The sequence below is a fragment of the Ascochyta rabiei genome, chromosome 18 (genome assembly GCF_004011695.2).
Source record: "Ascochyta rabiei chromosome 18, complete sequence".
In the NCBI taxonomy this organism is placed as follows: Eukaryota; Fungi; Ascomycota; class Dothideomycetes; order Pleosporales; family Didymellaceae; genus Ascochyta; species Ascochyta rabiei.
Genome location: NC_082422.1, coordinates 32,409 through 49,919, shown reverse-complemented (window position 1 = coordinate 49,919; position 17,511 = coordinate 32,409). Strand labels below are relative to the sequence as shown.

General features: G+C 37.9%; 2 protein-coding genes across 2 annotated transcripts, besides 21 other annotated features; one reads left to right on the top strand and one right to left on the bottom strand.

The window, feature by feature from the left end:
• Positions 1–561: 561 nt before the first annotated feature.
• Positions 562–1,664, top strand: EKO05_0009870 (uncharacterized protein; the record flags this gene model as incomplete). Its single annotated transcript, XM_038942832.1, has 4 exons — positions 562–656; positions 705–994; positions 1,049–1,260; positions 1,317–1,664. The coding sequence occupies 4 exons, from the start codon at positions 562–564 to the stop codon at positions 1,662–1,664; spliced, it is 945 nt and encodes a 314-aa protein (XP_038794429.1).
• Positions 1,665–1,896: 232 nt separating this feature from the next.
• Positions 1,897–1,992: a dispersed repeat.
• A 6-nt stretch (positions 1,993–1,998) lies between these two features.
• Positions 1,999–2,143: a dispersed repeat.
• A 29-nt stretch (positions 2,144–2,172) lies between these two features.
• Positions 2,173–2,250: a mobile genetic element.
• Positions 2,245–2,322: a mobile genetic element.
• Positions 2,313–2,372: a dispersed repeat.
• Positions 2,373–2,874: 502 nt separating this feature from the next.
• Positions 2,875–3,851: a mobile genetic element.
• A 3-nt stretch (positions 3,852–3,854) lies between these two features.
• Positions 3,855–6,332: a mobile genetic element.
• Positions 6,327–6,330: a direct repeat.
• Positions 6,331–6,493: a long terminal repeat.
• Positions 6,331–11,903: a mobile genetic element.
• Positions 6,332–11,458: a mobile genetic element.
• Positions 6,809–6,865: a tandem repeat.
• Positions 11,459–11,515: a dispersed repeat.
• Positions 11,526–11,837: a mobile genetic element.
• Positions 11,741–11,903: a long terminal repeat.
• Positions 11,838–11,894: a dispersed repeat.
• Positions 11,904–11,907: a direct repeat.
• Positions 11,904–15,535: a mobile genetic element.
• Positions 15,048–15,071: a tandem repeat.
• Positions 15,304–15,337: a tandem repeat.
• Positions 15,536–15,692: 157 nt separating the features above from the next.
• On the bottom strand, positions 15,693–16,684 carry EKO05_0009869 (uncharacterized protein; the record flags this gene model as incomplete). Its single annotated transcript, XM_059637635.1, has 3 exons — positions 15,693–15,806; positions 15,878–16,415; positions 16,515–16,684. 3 exons carry the CDS (start codon positions 16,682–16,684, stop codon positions 15,693–15,695), a joined length of 822 nt encoding a protein of 273 aa, XP_059493618.1.
• A 292-nt stretch (positions 16,685–16,976) lies between these two features.
• Positions 16,977–17,511: part of a mobile genetic element that runs on past the window's edge.

Below are 17,511 nucleotides of genomic sequence, written 5' to 3'. Positions count from 1 at the left end.
TCGGTGGAATAGCCATGTACAAGGTCCCGCTGCAACTAATTCCCAACATAGCACATTTTGTTTAAAGGCGCTCCAACCAGTCATTCCATAGGCTACACATCTCTTCATACACCTTGAAGAGGCACAGTGACCTGAAGGGGCAGCAGTGCCTATTTGGGATGAGGCGTAGTCAGCCACATTTCGGGAGGCTTTAGCTCGGTCCTGAGCCAGCATTGGTGCGGCACGCCAGGCGGATTCGGATTGGTTCCAGATGAATTTAAGCGCTGGGTTAAGAACACGCCGTTATTTGAATGCTGCGATGCGCGCGCGTTACATTTAAGGATATTATGCATGTAAGGTGATGAGTTCAAGCTAATGGCTGGTTGTAACTCCTCCCGTACTGGCTTACGCGTTCCCGGGCGTTACGCGGCCGTGCACTGTACCTAGCGTCTTGGCCTTAAGGCCCGCTCCATCACCGCTGCTCACCCTCGGTCCTATCACCTCTTGTTGTGCAAACTACAACTCTTGTTCTATCCTTTACAAGACATTCTGTGCTAGTTTATCAAGTTTGGGCCTAATCCTATGTCTTCGCTCTTTCGAATCGGTCAGGTTGTGAAAGGGCGTGCTAGCAAATACACGATCACGAAAGAAATCCAAGATACAGTGTGGTTTGCAAAGTAAGCAGAATACACCCAATCAATACCACAGATACTTATAGCTGCTAGAAATCATTTGCAGGAGCTTGTGGTGATCAAGAGCGTTCTGGATCACCCGCGTGTAGAGAATGAAAGAAATGTACTCAAAAGATTTCAGCACCGCACCCCGTACCTCCGACCTTTAATCGATGAAATTGACGAACCGTCTCTGCCTGTAACTATCGCCCTCAGGTACTTGCAAGGAGATCTTTTGGACGCGTCCGTTGCAAAAACTTTGAATAGGAGAGAACTCAAATACGTGTCGCGATGCGTACTCGAGGCGATAAAGACATTACATGAGGATGGGTTCGTGCACACAGGTATACTTTCACATTGAAAAACAATGGATTCTGTGTGACTGATAGATGATCTAGATGTTAAACCAGATAACGTGTTCGTTAATCTGCAAGAAGGCGACATTCGGTTTTCCGACGTCCAACTAGGCGACTTAGGTGGATGCTTCCCCACTAACTCGGAGTGGGCTACATCTGGCACTGTAGTGGGAGCACCGATCTGGACAAGCCCAGAGATTCTCATGGAACTGCCATGGAATACTGCGGCTGACATATGGTCTTTCGGTGCTATGGTGCGTTACAGTCCTGCTGCAATTAAGAGTACAGATGAAAGCTGACGTCTTTACAGCTTGTCAGCCTTATCTACGGTGGACACTTTAACCTTTTCCAACCTAAGGGATTGAAACGCGATGACGAAGAGTATGTGCTTGGGGTTGTTGAAGAGCAATTCAAATATTTTGGTCCTTTCCCTGCCAAAATCGCTGAGATTGCAGACCCAGAAACGGTCCAATCTATTATGTTGATCATGCGAAATATCCCTAAAGAGAAGACAACACCATTTTCGCGAACTACCAAGAGCGAAATAAACCAGAGAGACAACATCTTTATATCAAAGATAATGAAACTCGATTGGAGAGATCGCCCAACAGCAAAAGAGTTACTAGAAGATGAATGGTGGAATAACGACGCGGAATGAAATCAACTACTGTACTGTTGATTAACACCAAGTTGCTTATTGTTGAATGACAACTATGGGAAGAGGTGTTTCAACATATAGAGAGGGTAGGCAACTTATTTTATGTTTCCAAAATCATATTAAAAAAAAAAAAAAATTCAGTAGCACTTGTAGCCTAGTAAAAAGATAATTGTAAAAGTAGGGTTCGATTTAAAATATAACGTAACACTAAGGGTGTCAGGCTCTTAGCCTGAGACTCTCAGCCTCAGGCATGTGGCGCGTCCACCTCTGACCTGTGTGATGGTAGTAAGTACTAATCTGGCCACAGGCTCACTATCTGAGTGAGCATAATGTCAGGACACGGCTCTGCCCACCGTGCTAAGCATCCTCCAAAAGGTAACAATGCTCACTTAGATAGTGAGCCTGTGACCAGAACAGTACTTATTGCTATCACACAGGTCAGAGGTGGACACGCCACATGCCTGAGGCTAAGAGTTTAAGGCTAAGAGCCTGACAAAAGGTACTCTTTTTGTGGTTTTTGGTGAGATTTGGAGTGTTCCACTTGTTTGGTGTTTCACTTGTGACTCGTCCGTAAGGTACATTATTAGGAAGACAGTGGTGTAAGAGGAGAAGTTTAGTAAAGTCTTAGTAAAAGTAAGCAGCTTGCCTATGTAGCGACACAGGATGATAAAACTCTCTAATAGCCGTAGGTATCCGCTACAAGGTGTATTAAAGTACTAGGATAGTTGTATAGAGAATTGTTCTTTCCCTATAGGTCTTATATTAAGAATACTTAAAAACTAACTATCTAAGCCTACTTCTTCTTATACCTTTACACTATTAAGTACTAGAAGAATTTAGAGTACGAACTAGAGTGTAGAATAGAAACAGGATGTAAGAGTACTAAGTTGGAGATAAATTAGGTATAAGTTGGGACAGGAACTTTTAGAAGGACTAGTGCTTTACAATAACAGTAATAATTTAACATAAATTTATCTACTCCTACTAGGCCTACAACCCCTATCGTAGTTACGTTAAAATATAGAGGTAATAACTACAAAATACTAATGTATAAAATTCTATTTATAATGTTTTTTTTAATACTTCCTATAGCCCTAACACGCTAAGTAGGCAGTATTAGGTATTAGTAAGACATAGGACCAGCGTATTAAGCGTTAGTAAAGTCCCCTCTAATTAATAACTAGTTAAACAATTTACTACTTATATAGCATAACGTACTCCACAGTCGAGCAGATCACACAATCGAGCGGATCACTCTGCTAAGACCACACTAAACCTCCACCCTACTACGCGATGCCTTAACAACAACACTAATCTACGCCCTTAAGAGAAACTGTAATACAGCTTGTGCTTTAGGCTATCTAACAATATGTAATACTTACACTATAACGTGCTGTAGCTATATATAACGCACTTTACAGTACACTACACGCTTAATACACTTACAACCTATATAAGCTAATTGTACACTAAATTTACAGAATACAGATTAGACTAAGGTAAATAGAATAACTTAGTATATCCTTAAGCTAGATATATAAGGATTTACCCTTTAGCTAGCTACTGTAGCTTATATAGCTAACTCTTTACATACTAAGCGTAATATAGGCTATATTAGCACAAACTAGCTTAATACATTTATAAGCGCTGCCCTAGCCTTAAAAACAGGTTCAATTATAAAACAACTATAAGAGAGCTCTCTATAAGGATCTAGAGATAATACAAGGCTAGGTAAGGCTTATAGCAAAAATTAAAGCTATGTATAGTATCTAGGATAATTACCTATATAACTTTAATACGATAAGCTTTGTAATAGGCTAGATATAAACAGGAGCAGTTATTATAGGCTTAAAGCGTTAAGGACAACTAAAGGGAGTGTAGTAGGGTAACTAGAAGTAGATAACAGTTATATAGGGCATTAACAGTGTAGCATAGGCTATTCTACACTTTATTATCTTTTAAGGCTGTAACTACCTCTCTGGCCTAGTACAAAGAGCCTAATCTGCCCTACAGCTAGGTTATTAGAGTCTCTAAGAACAGATAAACTACAAATAAGCGTAGTCTAGACTAGTTAAAGCTCTTTAATGCCTATATAAAGACGCGCACCTAAGAAGTACACTAGCTACTCCTTAGTAATAGCTATTAGAGCTACAACTCTCTTAACTTCTAATAATATTATAGGAAAGTAAAGATTAATTAATTTATTAATAAGTTTAACGTCCTGTGTGAGTCTAAGACTATATAAGACAAGAGTAGTTAAGCTACTCTAGTAATTTAAGGAGCGTGTTTGTAAAAGGGGATAGTAAATGTGTGTTTAAAGTCCAGTAGTGAGAGCCTCTGCTCTAAGGGGTAAACAGAGGTTTTTAGGTGTCTGTTGTTTATTGTAGGTACCACTTGCGTGTGCCTACTCTTGTCTCTGAAATAAAAGCCAGGGTAGCTAGAATTCCTTAGGTTATGTGTAGTAGTAGTCTTATTAAGAGCCTTTGTCCTTATAGGCTGTCTTGTATTATTTTCCTTACATTCCTGTATTCTCTATAGCTAAGTAGAAGGTATTATGTTGTTTATACGTAGCCGCAGATACATCTATTGTTATCTACCTTCCATATGTTGTATAGGTATGCTTTGTTATATCTATATCCTAGTTTTAGTTAGTAATAGGCACTAGCTACCTCTCTCTTAGTGTTTTTTTGTAGTTTTATATTGTTTGTTAGTCCTAGATAGTATTTTGCTGCGTAGGTGTCTGTTTTCCTAGGGATTACGTTAACTGTGTAGGTGTCTAGTTTATGTTCCTACTTGTCTGTTGTAATAGTTTTAACTTAAGTTTTAGTTATAGTAATGCTTATTAAGTTAGAAGTAGGCCTCTCTTTTGTTGCTTCCTTTGCTAGAGAGTCTGCTTTCCTGTTTCCTGCAATATCTTGGTGGCCAGGGGCCTATTTGAGGCTGATTGTAGCTCCTTTGTCCTTAATTGCTCTAGCTGCCTTTATGCAGCGTATTTGCCAGGCCTGTCTAGGTTTGTTTAAAGGAGTTTTTAGTCTTAGGAGTGCTGCCTGGTTACCTGCAAAGATTTAGATGTCTTGTGCTGTAGTAGCTATAGTAGCTGCAATTTTAAAGCCTCTTATTATACCTTCTAGTTCTCTATTGTATACAATTTAGTCTTTGCTAATATTATAGTTTATAGCGTAGGTTTCCTTAGGCTGTAGTTTGTAGTTAAGGACTGTAATTTCTACTCCTATACCTAGGCCTTTCTCTATATAAGAAGCGTCGGTGTAGATTGCTAGCGTATTACTTCCTACTTTTTATAGCATCTGTGTCTTATGTGCTTTTACTTCTTCTTCTCTTAGTAGTCTTAAGATTTTAGTCTAGTATGCTGTAGCCTTGTTCTAGGGGCAGAAGTAGAAGTCTTTTAATTTTTCTTCTCTTATACTAGGTATAGCCTTCTCTTTAGACTGTGTAATTTGCATAAGCTATATAGGAGGTCCTATCTTAGCCTAGTACAGTTAACCTCTTTTTACTCTGTGCTAGAGTCTAGGTCTGTGTTTTATAGGGTGGACTTTAGTTGTATTATAGCAGTATAGATAGGGTAGTTCTTTAGTAACTTCCTAGCTCTAAAGGCGTACTTTCTTATTACAGAGTTTAGCCTTATAGTAGAAGGGGCTAGAGCTGCCTCTACCTCTTAGGGTATTATAGGTAAGGTTTAGAAGGTGCCTAAGATTTTCCTAAGTGCTAGGTTCTGTAGGCCTTATAGTTGTTTTGCTATTCTAGCTTGTTACTTCTAGAAGACCTGGCATTTATAGTCTGCTATGCTAGTAACATAGGCTAGGTATATTTGTTAAAGGGCAGTAGGTGTAAGGCCTTTGCTGCTGTTTGCTAGTCTGCATATTCTGTAGACGGAGTTCCTTGCCTAGCTAATCCTTGTGGCCGCGTGCTGTTTTAATAAGAGTCTGTTGTTAAAGTAGATTTTAACCTATTCAACAGTCTTTTTTAGAGTTATTATAGACATGTCTAGTAGGGTAAGGGTATAATTTTCTACTTTTTAGCTTGTAGTAAAGTAGATAAGTTTAGTTTTTAACGCATTAAACTAAATTGCGCAGCTAGACCCTTTTTTAAATAGGCTAGCTATGTCCCTTTCTAGTAGGCAGATGTTTTTCTTTAGGCTAGTAGACAATACTGTAATAGCTAGGTTGTCTAGGTAGGATAGCAAGTAGTTTGTAATTAACTAAAATAGAGGTCTAATATATATTAGGAACACAATAGGTAAGACCAGGCTTCCTAATAGGATTCTAGCGTTTATAGTACTAAATTCTTTATTTTCTCTATTAAAGGATAGTTGTATTTAGCGTCTAGAGAGAAATAATTAGATCTAGGCTATTAGGCTGCACAGTAGCTTTAGCTGTTGTAGAATAGTAAGTAGTTAGCCTAGTAATACGTGGCTAAAGGCTCCTTTAGTGTCTAGGAACACTATAGTTGTTATACGCTTTAGTTTACTTTATTCTTATACTTAGTTTAGTAGCAGTATAGAAGCGTCTATAGCTAAGTTTTATACTCTTCTACCTAGTTATAAAGGGTAGAGTAGGGTAGTTGTTTCTGCTAGGAAGCTAAGCCGTTTAGCTACTAGTCTTCCTACTACTTTACCTAGGCAGCTTAGAAGGGCAATTACCCTATAGGCTTATCAGATAATATGCTTAATGTGCAAAGATGATAATAAAGGTGATTAATTGATAATTATCTGTCTTAATAGCTCGTTTTATGTGTGTGTGCCGCTAGCCCCTAAGTTAACCAAGGTTAACCCTAAACCCCCAACTTGGTTCAGCAAGGTCAGTTATCTAACACACCCCCTGAGCTTTAAGGCCTTATTAAAGCTGGACACAATTGGCTCTTATTATACCTCTAGGTCAGCAAGCTTTTAGTTAAGTAACTCTATCTGGGTGTTAGCTAGCTTTCTTCGTTCAGTATGTTTCTCTAGTCCTAGCTGCCTTAGAAAGGTTAACTACTTGCTTGCAGGCAGAGCCTTTGTAAGTCTATTAGCTAATGTCTTAGTAGATAGGACATAGGTTACTGTTATAGTTCCTTTATTTACCTCCTATTACACCTAGTAGTTATAAATGTCTATATGTTGTAGTTTAGTTTAGAGTTTTAAGACTTCCTTGTTAATTAATTAGATAGTCTAGGTATTATTATATTAAATAGTAATTGTTAATTATAAGAGGTGTATGCTAAGTTCTAATAATAGTTATAAGATAAAGATAGCTTCCTTAGCTACCTGTGCTAGGGCAAGTAGCTTTGCTTTAGTTGTTAATATAGTAACTATGTCTTGTTTATTAGCTCTCTAGGTAATAAGTCCTCTATATAGTTTAATAGTATATCCTTAGAAGCTCTTCCTGTTAAGAGTATTATTAGCAAATAATATATTACTAGCAACTACTAGGTGCCTGTTGCCTCTAAAGGTAAGGGATAGGTCTTGCGTTCGTTATAGGTATAATAGTACTTAATCTGCTGTGTTATAGTGCTGCTGTCTAGGGTTAGTTAGAAACTGTGCTAGCCTAGATATGGCAAAGGCAATGTTAGGCCTAGTAGTAACCGCAGTAAAGAGGAGAGATCTAATCTTTCTCTAGTATTTATTAATTTCTAATGCTGCAGCTTCCCCTTTATTTAGTAGAAGCTTAATACTTAATATTAGTGTGTTATGTTGTATGTCTGTCTTATCTGCTAGAAAGTTAATTTTGTTAATGTATAACACCTATAAGAGGAGGATCCTTAGGTTGTCTTAATCTTAGGTTATCTCTACTCCTAGGAACTATTGCAGATTGTTTCCTCCTGTAACAGCGTATTTATTAGTAATATAGCTAAGGGCCTTATCTGCCTTATGTTTTCTAGTTAGGTAATAAGCTATAATAATATTGTCTATATAGAAGAAGATAGTAACTCTATTCTTAAGTAAGCAGCAGGGTTTATAGGGAACAACTGTAAATCTATAGCTTGTTAGAGTAGATGTAAATTCCTTCTACTAGAGGAGTAGAGAGATTCTTAGTCTATATAGTGCCCTGTGTAGCTATAGAACTGTACCTAGTTTCTAATACCTGCGTAGCATTCTTATATAGACCTCTCTGTTAATTAATATATAAATAGAGGCGTTTATAACATTAAACTACTTCAGTTCTAGGTTATGTGCTGCTAAAATTGCTATAAGCATTCTAAAGGACCTGCTAGCTAGTGTTGCTGCGTAGGTATCTTTAGAAGTAATGTTTTGTTACTAGTTACCTTAGACTACTAGTTGCGCCTTATATTTAAGTAGGTAGTAGTTCTTATTAAGCTTATATGTGTATACCTATATACAGTTAAGTATCTAGTATCCTACTACCTTAGTCTTTGTTAGGGGTACTTTAGACTATAACTTTATGCTCTAATAGCTGCTAATGTGTTCTTGCTTAGCTTCTTTAAACCATTTGTGAAGCAGGTGGTCCTCTAGGTTTAATTATGCCATTAGCTCTAGTAGGAGTTAGCTTTAATAAGGCTTAAGCCCTTTTATTAGCATTTATTTTAACCTAGCCTTATTAATATTATTGCCCTAGTATGTGCCTATGCATCTGCCCTATATGCTAGCTATAAATACAGCTTTCTTTAGGATAGTTTATAAAGTTCCTTAAGATTGCGCTAGCGTTAATTTTAACCAATTAGCAGTTAACTAGTGCTACCTGCTAACTCCTAATTCGCTGTTACCTCTTACTAACTAGGATAATAACAACATGTTTATTAACAACGCAACTAGTAGCAGAGTTAGAGGAGGATTTAGATATATATGTCTAGCTTTCTGTCTATTATTATATCCTAGTTAATCTTCTATAGTATTTAAGTGTGTAATAGTATTATCCTTATAGAATAACTAGATTTTAGCCTTATTTTAGGGTAGAGGCAGAAGCTCTACGCTTCTTGTCTATGTTGCTATCTCTTTAAGAGTGCTGTACATAAGGTTGTCTATTAGGTCCTAAGTCTAGCTACTAAAGACAGTATCCTTTTTAAAGATTACATCTCTTATGCTAATAACTTTTACTAAAGTAGGAATCTATATCTAATATATATTTAAGGATTAGTATCCTACTAGGTATTCTACCTATAATCTTAGGTCTAGTTACTAGAGTTATAATTTTCCTTAAAGGGTGTTACTTATACGAGTAAAGGCTTTATATCTATATACTTTTAGATATACCTAGTTTAGTTTCCTGCTTTATATGTTTAGGCTAGCTAGTTAAGCTATATAGGTGAAGAACATATTATAGGGTGTTTTTTAGTTGTTTAATAACCTTAGTGTTTAGTTGTGTAGGTATACTGCTGCCCTTATAATCTCTAGCTATATTTCCTATAGTAGGTTTGCGTCTAATCTTATAGTTCGTGCCTTATCTTTTATTACACCCCCTAAGCGTTTAGCACCTCTATTCTGTGCTTAGGTGTCTGGTGTAGAAGGCGTACGCCTAATTAATTATGCAGCGCACTATCTTAATACTTCTAGTTTTATTATAGTAATTTTACTATTATACTTAATTAACTTAACCTAGATCTTGTATTGTTTTAACAGGAATTGTGTAAAAGTGTCTAGGAAGTATATAATTGTCTTTCCTAGTTAATTATCTTTAAAATAGAAGTCCTAGAGGAAGCCAGATCGCCTGTTAACAGCAAGTAATTAGCTCTTTTCCTTAGTAAAGCTTCCTTCTTTATATAAGTGGAAGTCAATTACTATACATTCTTCTAGTCCTTTATTGTTTGTTTGTAGTGTTTAACTAATTTACCTCTTAGTCTTAGTCTGTCTGTAAGCATTACATTAGACTGTAGTAATACCCCTAACTCTTACCCCCTAAGATTGTTAGATAAGGTGTTTAATAGTAGCAGCTCTAGGGTGCCCTATTCGCTTGTGCTATAGCAGAGCAGTAGCAGTTTTAGGTGTTTAGCTTTGTGTTAATTATATTACAAATGCTGTCTGTAGTTGTTCCCTAAGTACCTACTGTCTATGTTATTTATCTAAGGATGTAATAGCTGTGTTACCTACTTATCTAAGCTCAGTTAGATCTCCTTTTGTGTCCTACTAGATGCCCTGTTAACGTAGTTGTTAGAATAAGACAAGGTTGTAAAATATGTCTAGGTACTATGCTATGTTGTGTAGTATAAGAGTAGTTAGTTAGCTTATGTTTAATAGATAGAGATAGACAGTGCTTTATCCCTATATCTATACCTAGGAGTTTCCTGCCTATAGTTAGTTGTTTAATGCAGGTAGAGTAAGGTCTTATATCTAGTCCTTGTTGTTTGTAATATAGATAGTTAATCCTAAGTTAAGAATAAAGGAGTTCCTAAGAGGGTAGCTTAGTAGCTCTATATTGTATAATTCTTTAACTAGACTTATATTAATTACTAATATCTTCTGTCCCTGTAGTTATCCTAGAGGTGCCTCTAGTGTTTAGGATGTCTTAATAGCTAGTGTCTTAGTGCAAGCTTGTTTTGCAGATCTAACCTAATCTTAGAGGTTAGTATTTTATTCTATCCTAAATTATACTATCTTAGCAATTCTATTACATAGGGTAAACTATTCTAGTGCTTTATCTTTATAAACGTAGTAGCAATCTTCTAGTCTATAACGTTGTCTATAAGGAGGGCATTTTGCTCCTCTAGCTGCTGCAGTATCCCCTCTTAGGGACTGCTTAGATGTGGTTATTTAACTAATATTCTGTTTTTAACAATGTCTTCCCTAACTCCCCTGTGTAGTAGGAGTGGATAATACATCTTTAACAACATAAGAGGCGTCCCTGTTAGTGTCTAGGGTAGATTTACTACTAGCAGTAAGAGTTAAGTTGTTCCCTGCAGCAAAGGCGCCCCTTTACTGTCTCTCCTTAGGGTAGTACTTACTTATATACTCTTAGAAGCGTTTTATTATTTCTTTACAAGTTATATTTTGTTCTTGTCTACTATAGTCCTAGAATATTGTTACCTAGGTTAGCGCTATTTTTATTACTAAATTTCAGAAGTCTTAGATAGTGTCTTGTATATTATATATTTCAGCAACACCCTTAGTTTTAGCGTTATTTACAGTATAATTATACTTAAGGAGCTAGGTATCCTAGCTCCTAGGTTGTCTTATTAGTTTAAGGGCTGCTAGGTATCAGTAGCATGCGCGTAATTGTTCTTCTTTAGCATTAATACTAACTATGTGTTTAAGGCTAATAAGTTATATTTAAATTAATTTACCTAGTTAGCAGCAGTTCTTTATAAGGTAAGGTAATACTAAGCTTTAGATAAACATTACTACCTTATCTAGGTGAGTTTGTTCCTTGCAGTAGTCTCTATCCGCTATCTTGTAGGATTTAAGGCGGCTCTTCTAATAGTTATTATCTTCCTTCTATGCCTTTAGGCTGTTAGCTAATAGTTTAGATAGGATTTTAGGAAGCTAAGGGTTTCCTTATTTATTATTGCTAAGGGCTGGCCTCCTCTTATAGTTAGTAATGTCTAGAGCGTTAGGTACTTGTGGCTTAGTCCTTAGAGGGATAGTCTAATTTAGGTCTATCTTCTCCTATACGTCTAGAGAGGCGCAGCAAGTCTATAGTTAATACAACTAAGGTGTGTAGGTTGTGTAATCTATAAGAATTATTTTTAAATTGCGCATTATTAATAGCAATATATTAAAAGGGTATTTTAGTAGTGTTAGTAAGACTCTTAATTGTTAGATAATATGCTTAATGTGCAAAGATAATAATAAAGGTGATTAATTAATAATTATCTGTCTTAATGGCTGATTTTATGTGTGTGTACCGCTAGCCCCTAAGTTAACCGAGGTTAACCTTAAACCCCCAACTTGGTTCGGCAAGGTCGGTTATCTGACAGATGTCTAGGGCGTTAGGTACTTGTGGCTTAGTCCTTAGTGGGATAGTCTGATTTAGGTCTATCTTCTCCTATACGTCCAGAGAGGCGCAGTAGGTCTATAGTTAATGCAACTAAGGTGTGTAGGTTATGTAATCTATAAGAATTATTATTAAATTGCGCATTGTGAATAGTAACATATTAAAAGGGTATTTTAGTAGTGTTAGTGAGACTCTTAATTGTTAGATAATATGCTTAATGTGCAAAGATAATAATAAAGGTAATCAATTAATAATTATCTATCTTAATGGCTAATTTTATGTGTGTGTGCCGCTATCCCCTAAGTTAACCGAGGTTAACCCCAACTCCCTAACTTGGTTCGGCAAGGTCGGTTATCTGACAAGGCTTTAGGCGCTAAGTAGTCTAGTTTGTTTGGCTTTTTTAGGATAATTCCTGTTGCTCTTTTTTAGATTTAAGGATAGTACCTATTGTTAAATAGGGTAGAGAACACATAGAAGAATATGTCTGCTTCTGCTTTATATGCTGTAGTAATAATCTCCTAGTTTATAGCGTCTAGTCCTAGGAAGGTACTTTAGATTTGTAAGGAGCAGGCGTGTTCTAGCTCTTGTTTAGTAAGAGGTAGCTATTTCTAGCTACCTTCCTGGTAGGTGTTCTATTCTATAGGTTAAGAGGTAAGTAGGCTAGGGAAGAGAGTATCTCTTAGCGCTAAGCATTTGCCTTAAAGGGAGTTTATTATTCCCCTAGGGCCTTGTATAGCAGGTATGCCTTAGTTGCCTACAGACCTAGTATAAGACATTGCTTTAAAGATTAATTTTATATCCTCCTTTTCTAGGAATTAATTCTAGTAGTTACGCTTTGCTGCTTTTACTGCTTATAGGTAGCTGTTTCTAGTAATTAGGTAGTCCCTTTTCTATATGTAGGTGTTTGTAGGGCTAGTTGCTAGTTCTCTCTATAGGTGGCGTTGTTTGCTAAGCATGTTTTTCCTAAGTGTTTTTAGGTTAGGGTTCTACTAAGGTTTACTTCTAGCACTAGTAGAGCTTTGTAGGATTGCAGCTTTAGCTGCATTTGTTATTGCTATTGTTAGCTCCTTCCCTATTGCTTCTAGCTGCTCCTCTAGATCTCTGTCCTCTCCTTAGATAAGGAGTAGGGATTTGCTAGTAGAGTGGCTTAGGCAGGTAGTACTAAGAGCAGGGCTTTTTACTATCTCCTTTGCTAGCTCCTTCTAGAATAGTTCCTAGTTTGCCTTCTTTGTGTTAAACTAAGGAGTAGGGTTAATTAGGAGCTGTGTTCTAGGCGTTGTAATTGTAAACAGGATGCCTAGGTGGTCTAAGCCTATACATGCTAGGGTTTGCTAGTCTTCTATCTAGTTCGCTAGCCTATGCGAAGCAAAGGTAAGGTCTAGAACACTTTTCCTATTTATGTTTAGCCTGTAGAAGGTGCCTATACTAGGTTTATCTAATAGCTCTAAGTTTTGCTCTTCTATCTAGGCAATTAAACTACTAGCTTTTCGTGTTATAGTAGTTATAGTAGGGTCCTACTAAGGGTGGTAGGTGTTATAGTTACCTAATAGGATTGGGTTAGGCAGAGTGTAGCTGTTTAGGAGCTTTCTTTCTACTGTTGTTGTTTCTTATACGTTTGTTTAGTTATATATATTATAGATTGTAAAGTTTCACCTAGACTGCTAGACTATAATAGCTAGGAAGTCTAGGTTAAGGTTTAAATATGCGGCTAGGGTGATTTGTACTGTTGTTAAGCAAAGAATATAGGCTAGAACGCGTGGCTTTATACTATAGTCCTGTAGTATAGGTTAGATTTGTGTAAAGGAAGGCTAGTTTATAGAGCGTGTGTCTAAGTAGTCTAAAGGTGGTTATTAAGTAGGGGTAAGCTACAGTTCTTATACTAGGACAAGGTCTATAGCTAGTTCTACTGTAAGTTATAAGGCGCTCTCTATAGCTTATACGCTCTTGTTTAGATTTACTTATAGTATCCTTAGGTTGTCTAGTAGTCTAGATGTGTTTGTTTGTTTATTATAGCCCTATAGGCTGTATATTGTGTGCTATCTGCTATATCTACTTCTTTGTAGTTTATACACTTAGGTATAGTGTGTATGTAGGCTTTACCTATAGAACTACACATATTACACTTATACAGTGTTATAGGGTATTTGTCTACGTATATCTTATATATAGTGCTATTAAGGCACCTGTTTTCTATTTGTCTAAATTGCTAACAGTTTTGGCATTGTGTAGTAGGAGGTGTAGTAATAAACTTTTTTACCCTTATGCTAGCTCCTAGTAGGTATAGTCTATTCTGTGTAGCTTGTTGTACTTCTTTTTCTGTTGCAAACGCTACATAGACAGATCTTAGTTATTGCTTTTATCTCCTTTTATAGCTTGTTAGCTAGAATAGATTTCCTACTATAGTTAGGCCTTCACTAAAAGTAGTTATTTCTAACTTAGGCACCTCTAGGTACTGGTTTGTTTCTACAGACGTAGAGATGTTGTGTAGGATTACTTTGTGCCATAGTTCTATTACAAGGGCTTCCTTGTAGGTAGTAACTAATTGCTAGATTACTTAGTTTTTAAGCAGGTATTTTGCTGTAAAGGAGGGTATTATAGTAAGAACAATATTATTCCTTCTACTTAGGCTAGCAGAAGTAATTATAGGGAGGCTTACTCCTTTATCTGTAAAGGCCTTATTAAAAGCGTTATACATTTAAAGGGGAGTAAAAGAGGGTAGTCCTTACTCTAGTGTAAGAACTAGTTAGCGTACACTTAGGGAGTTCTTTATAATAGTAGGTTGCTTCTTCTTTATAACTGTTTACTATTCTGTGTTCTTAGGGAGGTTGGCTAAAGCTGTAGATGCGTATAAAGTAGGGTAGGTAGAAGGTTAAATAGTAGAAGTCTTAGTAGCTAGGGTAGGTTTTTAAAGGAGTTTTACCTTTATTTTAATTAATTTAGACACTGTTTTAAGGTTTTATACTGAAGACGCTAGGATAGAGAGGCCTTATTTGTTTATCCTGTTGTTTTCTAAATAGTCTCTAAAGATTATAAGAAGGTCTAGGAGGTTTAATTGTTCCTTGTTTAAGGTGGCTAGGGAAGAAGCCTAAATAGCTATTGTCCTGGTAATAGATAGAGCTTCTTTTACTATCTTAGTAATATGAGCTTAGGTTATAGGCCTAGTAGCTATGTTAAATTAGAAAGGGGGGAGCCTAGGTGCTGTTAGAGTAGCAGGTCTGCTAGCTGGTTATATAGAAGGAGCAGAGGGTAGAGGTACAGTTGCAGTTCTGTTAAATATACTAGGTTGTTGTATTCCTAGAGTAGATTACTGTAGGGGTGTTAATAATAAGGGTATAGACAGAGGTCTAGGGGTAGGTGTAGGCTGGTACATCTCTCCTAGAGGAATTAGGGAGCTTAGGGGGCTTATTTCCATTGTCTCTGTATTTAGAGGATGCTCTTTATTAGGTGGTGGTTCCAGTTCTATAGTCCTAGGGTCCTAGTTCTAGGTAGGGATTCCTTCTCTTTTATAAAGAAATAATAAATAACTAAAAGAGAGCTTGTTTTTGCACAGGCAGAGGTACCTATTCTCTGTCTGCTTTTTAGGGCTGAAGAACAAGGAAAAAGGCAGTCTTAGCTTTACTAATTTTGTCTTTATTCTATTCTTACTAGCCTAACTAGTAGACCTCTAGGAGTGGAAAGAAGGGGTTAAAAGCAGAAAGCTAAGGAAAGGCTTGTTGCTATCTAGTGGAGATAGGATGTTTTATTAGTTTTTGTGTTCTTTTAGATAAGATCTAAGAAGATAAGATAAAATAAGATTTTTGTTGTAGGGGTGGTCTGTGCTCTGCAAATCTAATTTTTTTTGCAATAGAACAGGTTAGATAACCAGGCAGCGTGCAGCAACCAGACGCCTAGAGGCTCTAGGAAGCTCAGGATAGTATATTCTCGCTGGGTTAAGATATATTCTGATGTTTTTTCAGTGTGCAGGGCCCTATGTTGAAATTTTGCTTTGTTGTGAACATGCCTATAGGGGTCGACATAGGGGTCGACTAGGAAAATCAGGGGGCCAAATACAAAAAATGGGGCAGAATATGATTCTCCTAAGGATTCGCTGCTGAGCGTTTATTTTGGGTGCTCCAGCGAACCAAGTCGTTTCATGATTGTCAGCCGCATCTTACTCGGCCCCATCAACGACTTTAAACTTCAGCCCGCTCTCCTCTGACTGGATAGGAATCGGTATCCAACATTTTGAATCCTCCTTCCTGTTGAGGATGATCCCTTCCCAATCCTGCGCGGTGGAAACAGTCAGCAACTGCCCGACATTCGATCGCCAACCCTAACAATAACTTGGTGACGTACCTTCAACCCCCCATACTTCCAGCTCCACAACGTCTTCGGATTACCAACCGTTCCACTTGGCGACCAACGCAACCAATAATCCCGCCCAGAGCTGACCCCTCGTTGCCAAGCAACAGCCTGATCAAGCTGTAACGTCACGCGCCGGCTGACTTCTTGTCCGGGAAACAGTTCAATCCATCCCTCAGCCTCGCTGACAACATAAGTCTGCGCCGCTGCGTAATGGCTATCGCTCGAATCGATGAACCGCCCTTTTGCATCTCTTGGCCGCCGTAAACTCACATTGCGCCATTCAAAGGGAAGGCGATGTTCAGGGAGGTTCTCAGGCGAAGCAAAGATCTGGTACTGGCCCCAGTACACTGCGTTCTCGGATAGTGGGCCTCCAGCTTTAGGACCAAGCAGGTGTAGAACGATTGGCTGGCTAGGTACAAATTCAGGAGTCGTTGTGTAGCATAGCGTCGCCGTGAAATCCAAGGTTCCATCCCTGAGAGACAGAGTGCTGGCATCCGAGAGTCGAAGCGTGAGGCGAGGACACACGGCACTGTACACAACATCAGATCGGAGGAACCCCTTTCATAGACAAATGATAGACACCCGAGATCAGGTAGAGAATAAGGAAGCGCCGGTAGAGAGAACATACAGTTTCTCCTCCTGCAGCGCGCTCTTCTGGCTCCGATACTCCTCCAACGCACGTCGATTCTCCGTCTCCCCCGCTTCATGCCGAAGAGACTCTTCATCACGCTGTACAATCCTCGTCGACGGTCTTTCAGGCCAAGGGGTTTGCAGGATTGCGGGAATTGAGGGCACCATCGTGTAGAGGGCAGTATTGATCTTAGGAGCTTGACTTAGCCCACAGTATCGGTGTTGGGTATACGTCGTAAAAGCTTAAGACATAAAAAATTCCGTACAACAAATATGTGGTGTTCCAAAGATGAGGAAAACGAATAATTTTGCTGTGTCGTGCTGGGCAGGATATATCACTGTGGCACGTTGGTGCGGGGCGCTGATTGGTCAGATTCTACGTCATCAAACCTGTTCTTGGGTTGGTGGCTGGCGCCACACGAGTCTGTGGGTGTAGGATGCTGGACGGGAAGAAAGGCAGTGTTGAAGTCGTACTTTAGTCAAAGACCGTAAGCACTGATTCTATTGGTTCTCGGGGATGAGCACTAGTGGTACGGTTGGGGTTATTAACTAAGCAAAGCTTATAAAGATAGGGTGCAATAAATAGTACAGAGTAGACTGTCTAGTTTAAGAGCAGGTTAAGATTCTAAAGATAAACTTAATTAATAAGTTTAAACACAAACTATAAGCGTTATGTTCCTACTAACTATATACTAAGGAGATACAGTGCTTATTAATAAGTACCTAGAGTTAGTCTAATAAAATACATAAGGGTGCTTATAGACAATTATATTATACTGTACTTATTAAAAAGCAGTTACGTGTGTTATACTTATTAACAAGCAATTATATGTGTTAAGCTTGTTAATAAGCAGTTACATAATATCCTTATCTGTTCTGTCCTTCTCTACAGTTTGTTCCTTTAGAGCAGAGTTAGGGGTCTTAGTTAGCTAATACTTATGTTTGTGCTGTGCCCTAGCACAGGATTATAACACTATCCCCCCTTTCTCTTTAGT